This window comes from Scyliorhinus canicula, chromosome 23, assembly GCF_902713615.1.
Source record: "Scyliorhinus canicula chromosome 23, sScyCan1.1, whole genome shotgun sequence".
NCBI classification, from domain to species: Eukaryota; Metazoa; Chordata; class Chondrichthyes; order Carcharhiniformes; family Scyliorhinidae; genus Scyliorhinus; species Scyliorhinus canicula.
Window position 1 is genome coordinate 4,395,439 of NC_052168.1, and position 6,461 is coordinate 4,401,899.

Below are 6,461 nucleotides of genomic sequence, written 5' to 3' on the forward strand. Positions count from 1 at the left end.
TGTGTTTCTCGCAGGGCAGCACGGTAGCATAGTGGTTAGCACAATTTCTTCACAGCTCCAGGGTCCCAGGTTCGATTCCCGGCTTGGGTCACTGTCTGTGCGGAGTCTGCACATTCTCCCCGTGTCTGTGTGGGTTTCCTCCGGGTGCTCCTTGTTTTCCTCCCACAGTCCAAAGATGTGCGAATTAGGTGGATTGGCCATGTAAAATTGCCCTTAGTGTCCAAAAAAGGTCAAGTGGGGGTTACTGGGTTACAGGGATAGGGTAGATACGTGAGCTTGAGTAGGGTGCCCTTTGTAAGGCCGGTGCAGACTCGATGGGCCAAATGGCCTCCTTCTGCTCTGTAAATTCTTTGATTCTCAGCGTTGCGAGCGCAAGTAAACATGTGGCTAAACGCACACGCTCTGGGACTTTGCTCCCAGTTTCGTAAAATCGCACCCATAGACGATCCGTGGCAGGTGGAATTTTCATAGAATTTACAGTGCAGAAGGAGGCCATTCGGCCTATCGAGTCTGCACCGGCTCTTGGAAAGAGCACCCTACCCAAGGGCAATACCTCCAGCCTATACCCATAACCCAGTAACCCCATCCAACACTAAGAGCAATTTTGGACACTAAGGGCAATTTATCATGGCCAATCCACCTAACCTGCACATCTTTGGACTGTGGGAGGAAACCGGAGCACCCTGAAGAAACCCACGCACACACGGGGAGGATGTGCAGACTCCGCACAGACAGTGACTCAAGCCGGAATCGAACCTGGGACCCTGGAGCTGTGAAGCGATTGTGCTATCCACAATGCTACCATGCTGCCCACGGTTTGACCCTGAAAAGTACAAGGTGATGCATTTTGCAAGGAGTAACATGGTAAGGGAGCACTCAGTGAATGGCAAGACTCTAGGAAGCTCAGAGGGATCTTGGGGTGCTTGTCCACAGATCCCTGAAGGTGGCAGGACAGGTTATTGGGGTCATTAAGAAAGTATAGGGGACACTTGCCTTTATCAGTCGTGGCGTAGAATCTAACAGCAAAGAGTTTATGTTGGAGCTGTACAGAACGTTAGTGAGGCCACTGTGTGCAGTTCTGGTCACCTCACTGGAGGAAGGATGTGATTCCACGAGAGGGGATGCAGAGGAGATTCACTAGGATGTTACCCTGGGCTGGAGCAGCCGAGCTTATGCAGAAAGGCTGGATAAGCTCAGCTTGTTTTCCTTGGAGCAGGGAAGGCTGAGAGGGATCTGATTGAGGTGTGGAAGATTATGAGGGTGGATAGGAAGCAGCTGTTCCCCTTAGTTAAAGAATCAATAACGAGGGGGAGGGGGGCATAATTTTAAGGAGGGGCGGGGCAGGAGGTTTAGAGGGGATTTGAGGAAAAGCATTTTCACTCAGAGGGCGGTGGGAACTGGATGGCACTGCCCGGGAGGGGAGCAGTGACCGTAAATCTCACAACCTTTAGCACTTGAAATGTCGCAACATTCAAGCAAGTGCTGGGAAGTGGGATTAACAAAGAACAAAGAAAAGTACAGCACAGGAACAGGCCCTTCGGCCCTCCAAGCCTGCGCCGACCATGCTGCCCGTCTAAACTAAATTCTTCTACACTTCCTGGGTCCGTATCCCTCTATTCACATCCTATTCATGTATTTGTCAAGATGCCCCTTAAATGTCACTATCGTCCCTGCTTCCACCACCTCCTCTGGCAGCGAGTTCCAGGCACCCACTACCCTCTGTGTAAAAAAACTTGCCTCATACATCTACTCTAAACCTTGCCCCTCGCACCTTAAACCTATGCCCCCTAGTAATTGACCCCTCTACCCTGGGAAAAAGCCTCTGACGATCCACCCTGTCTATGCCCCTCATAATTTTGTAGATCTCCATCAGGTCGCCCTTCAACCTCCGTCGTTCCAGTGAGAACAAACCGAGTTCACAGTGATTAGTGTAGATTTAATGCAGTTTTGTCAGTGCAGAGTCGATGGGCCGAAGGGTTTCTTCCGTACTGCGTGATTCTTCTGAAACAATTTATCTAAATATCAACTGAAACTTTCTTGGGAGGAACTTGCGCTCATAAACACCAAAATAGATTCTCATGCTATTGCCAATCCTCGGAGCGTGTAACAGTTTGTAACAATCCCAGCCTGAAGCTATGCCCTGGGTAGGCTCCAATAGTGCTGGGAAGGAAATATGAAGACATTCTCTGATTGAACGAAGATTCTAGGGGCCTTGCTGATTGTTTTATTTTCAATGCCAGCGTCATCGATGAAGAAAATATCGCAAGGGTGGAAAACACGGCTCCCGCGCAGGTTCGCAGTGGGCTGACTCGACCCTCTTCACACTTGTTTTTGTCAATGCTCGGCCTCCTCGATGTCGAAAATAAACCCAGCTGCGCCAAGCGCGAAAATGGAGACGCACGCAGCGCTGGAACCCTGCTCGCCGAAGAGCAGAAAATAAACTTCCCCTTGTGCAGCAATGTGACTGAACACACTTTGTTCGTACAGCAGCCAAGTAACCTGCTGTGGTTTCCTGTGGTTTCAAAGGGGAAATTTGCAGCTTTGGGTTAGCCCATGGCTCTTTATCCTTCACTTACGAAGCACTCATTGCAACACCTGTGCAGCGAACAGCGGAAAAGCGAACTCGCTAACTGCTTCGACGTGCCAAGAAGTCTCCCCAGCAAAGGCAACTGGTATTTGTGTAGCACCTTTCACTAGGTTCAAAGCACCCCAAAAACTTCGGGCGGGATTCTCCAATCCCGCGGCAGAGTGTCCACACCGTCGTAAACGCCGTCGCGTTTTACAGCGGTTCGCGCCGCTCCGGCTACCAATCCTGGTGCGAACTGTGCGCCGCGGGAGCCGCGCATGCGGAGTGGCGCCGGCAGCAACAAGGACATGCGCAGTGGCTCCCTTCAATGCGCCGGCCCCGACGCAACATGGCGCAGGACTACAGGGGCTGGCGCGTGTAGGAAAGGTGGCCCCCAGGCACAGAGGCCATCGGCCCATCTAGGCCGGAGAATCAGCAGACCAGCCGCGTAGAGCAGCCTCCGACCGGCGGTGCCAATGGCACCGATTCTCCGCTTTGCAGAGAATCGCGATCCGGAATCGGGGTGGTGTGGCCCGTTCGCAGGGATTCTCCGGCCTGGCCCATGGCTGGGAGAATCCCGCCTTCATGTGAGAAATTGCCAAACAAAATCTGACATCAAAATTCCACATAAGGAGATATTGGGGCGGGTAAGAGAGGTTTTAAGGAGTGAGGTTTTTTTAAAATTGAGAGTACCCAATTCTTTCCTTTCTAATTAAGGGGCAATTTAGCGCGGCCAATCCATCTACCCTGCACATCTTTGGGTTGTGGGGGTGAAACCCACGCAGACACGGGGAGAATGTGCAAACTCCACACGGACAGTGACCCGGGGCCTGGATCGAACCTGGGACCTCAACGGCGTGAGGCAGCAGTGCTAACCACTGCACCACCGTGCCGCCTTTTGAAGTGAGTTAAAGGCGGAGTGGTTTAGGGAGGGAATTTCAGAGGTTAGGGTCCAGGTAGCTGAAACACGCAGCCACTAGGGCGAGGAGGGAGGGGGGCAAGGGGTGGAGGGACGGACAATGGAAATCAGGATGCACCAGAGACCAGAGTCAGGAAGCACAGAGATCTCAGAGAGTCGAGGGGCTGGAGGAGGTTACAGGCATAGGGAGGGCCGAGGAATGAGAAGGCTTCCGATATTGATCCCCAAGCCATTTCTTCACCAGCGTGATACTGGGGCTGAAAACTCAAATAATAGGATGGACGACCTCAAGATGAGAGACAGGCCAGTCGCACAAAGAGGACTGAACCTGGCTCTCTCCACCAAAGAGTTGTTCGTGTTGGGGGTCAACGTTCGAGAATCAAGCGGATGGATTTCTGCAGAGTAAGGAAGTTGAGGGATATAGAACAAAGTGTGTGTTTGTGTGGGGGGGGGGGGTAAATTAAACTAATACAGGTCAGTCATGATTAATTTGGGGCAGCAAGGCGGAGCAGTGGTTAGCATTGCTGCCTCACGCCGCCGAGGACCCGGGTTTGATCCCGGCCCCGGGTCACTGTCCGTGTGGAGTTTGCATATTCTCCCCGTGTTTGCCTGGTCCTCACCTCCACAACCCAAAGATGTGCAGGGTAGGTGGGTTGGCCGTGCTAAATTGCCCCTTAATTGAAAAAAAAGACACGATCAATTTGCTGGGTGAAGCATGTCCGAGGGGCTGAATGGCCTCCTCTTATTCCTATTTTAACACAATCCAATGTGGTAGGCAAGTGTCGGAATAAAAAATTAATTGAAACCTCTTTCACTGGCTTCAAACCCATGGGTCTCCTCATCAGGATTAAGGAGGTCGCTGGGGAGCAGTCCATTAATATTGGCGCATGAAATATCAATGGGGTAGAAGGGGAAACTTCATCAGGCAGAGTCCCAGAGAGAAACCGCCTGCCAGGCGTGGGTCTAAATCAGAATAAGAAGGGATGTTGCTTCAGAAAAGGGATGCCCAGAAGTTATTTGAATGTTTGAAGTAACAGTATGGAGAAAGCTCTGCTCCGTATCTACCCTCAAAGCCATACCTACCCTGGGATCACATAGGAGTCGGCCATTTGGTCGCTTGAGATCATAACTAGATCATACCTGATCTCCTACCTCAATGCCAACCCCCAGCATTACCCCCAAATCCCTTAATGTCAATGGTATCCTGAAATTTATCAGCCTCCGCTTTGAACATCTTCAATGACTGAGTCTCCGCAGGCCTCTGGGATCGAGAATTGCAAAGAGTCAGCACCCTCCGACTGAAGGAATTCCCCCTCCTCTCGGTCCTAAATGGCCAACCTCTTATTCTGAGATTGTACCCTAGACTGTTCTAGACCCTGAGCCCATCCAGGGGAAAGACCCTTCCTGCATTCTCCCTGCCGAGCTCTGTAAGAACTTTGTACACATCGAAAAGATCATCTCTCATTCTTCAACATTCGAGAGAATACAGGACCAGTCACTTCACTTTTTCTCATTGGACAACCGTGCCATCCCAAAGATCAGTCCAGTGAACCTCCATTGCACTCCCTTGGTGGTCAGTATCTCACCATAGAATTTACAGTGCACAAGGAGGTCATTCGGCCCATCGAGTCTGCACCGGCCCTTTGAAAGAGCACCCCACCCAAGCCCACGCTTCCACCCTATCCTTGTAACCCGGTAAACCCACCAAGGGACAATTTTAGCACGGCCAGTCCACCTAACCTGCACATCTTTGGACTGTGGGAGGAAACCGGAGCACCCGGAGGAAACACACGCACACACGGGGAGAACGTGCAGACTACACACAGACAGTGACCCAAGCCGGAATCGAACCCGGGGTACCTGGAGCTGTGAAGCATCAGTGCTAACCACTGTGCCACCCCTTGCTGTACCTGTCCTGGGAGTGTTTGATGGGGACAGTGTAGAGGGAGCTTTACTCTGTATCTAACCCGTACTGTACCTGTCCTGGGAGTGTTTGATGGGGACAGTGTAGAGGGAGCTTTACTCTGTATCTCACCTTCTGCTCTATTTGATAACTGAAGGGCAGTTTGACAAGAGAAGTCACTTTGCTGGGATGATACCCCATGTCAACCACTGTCAATGAGACAAGCTCCAAGAGAGCTCCTGTTGAAGGCGGGAGCTACATTCCCCCCCTCCCCCTGGTCCTGAACACTCTGTTTGGGAGCGAGTTAACTAACAGCAGGAAGTGAAATGGGGAAACTTCTGTTTGAACATAGCAACCAAAAAGAAGTTGATCATGTGCCTCCATCGTCAGTTCGGTTCATTGCCCACATTTCACCAAAGTAGAGATTAGGCCATTGGAGGAAGGATGAGGTGCCTCCTGATATCTGCAGTGTTTAACCCATTATTCTCATACTGAGCCATCCGATATGGATTATTGAAAGCCGTTGCAACACTGAAAGCCGATTCAGATCTGTTGCGCATGATTGTTTTTGTTGGAAGGGGAAAGAGGAAGTCACAATGCCACAGGAAGTATTTTTATAATCAGGCTGGACAGACCTACCCACAAACCCCCGGCATCTGGGACAGGCGAAAGTCTCCTGTTTTGGACGGGAGGCAAGTTGTGAGTTCCTACTCTACATACATTGACATAGTGGGACGTTCGTGGAATTCCGAGCTTCAGTGCGGATGCATTCTCCATTCCCGAGGAATGAATGATCCCAGATAGAAGGAAGGAACCTAATTCCTGACATCTCCCCTGTATCACCCATCAGCAGTCAATGCAACCGGTCCTCCACGTTTAACCTTATTGGCCCCGCTGTCATTCTGGAGAATCCGCATTGTTTACCCCCCTCAAAGGCTAATATAAGCATTGGCAACAGAGACGCATTGGGCAGCACGGTAGCACAATTGGATAGCACTGTGGCTTCACAGCGCCAGTCCCAGGTTCGATTCCCCGCTGGGTCACTATCTGTGCGGAGTCTGCACGTTCTCCCC

At 51.2% G+C, this 6,461-nt stretch overlaps 1 protein-coding gene across 1 annotated transcript in view; it reads right to left on the reverse strand.

The window, feature by feature from the left end:
- LOC119956619 (ATP synthase subunit f, mitochondrial-like) overlaps positions 1–5,589 on the reverse strand; it is a 10,098-nt gene extending 4,509 nt beyond the window's left edge. The window contains exon 1 of the mRNA XM_038783957.1: positions 5,521–5,589. Within this exon, the coding sequence (XP_038639885.1) occupies positions 5,521–5,589 (69 nt within the window). The remainder of the gene's footprint in view (positions 1–5,520) is intronic.
- Positions 5,590–6,461: the final 872 nt, after the last annotated feature.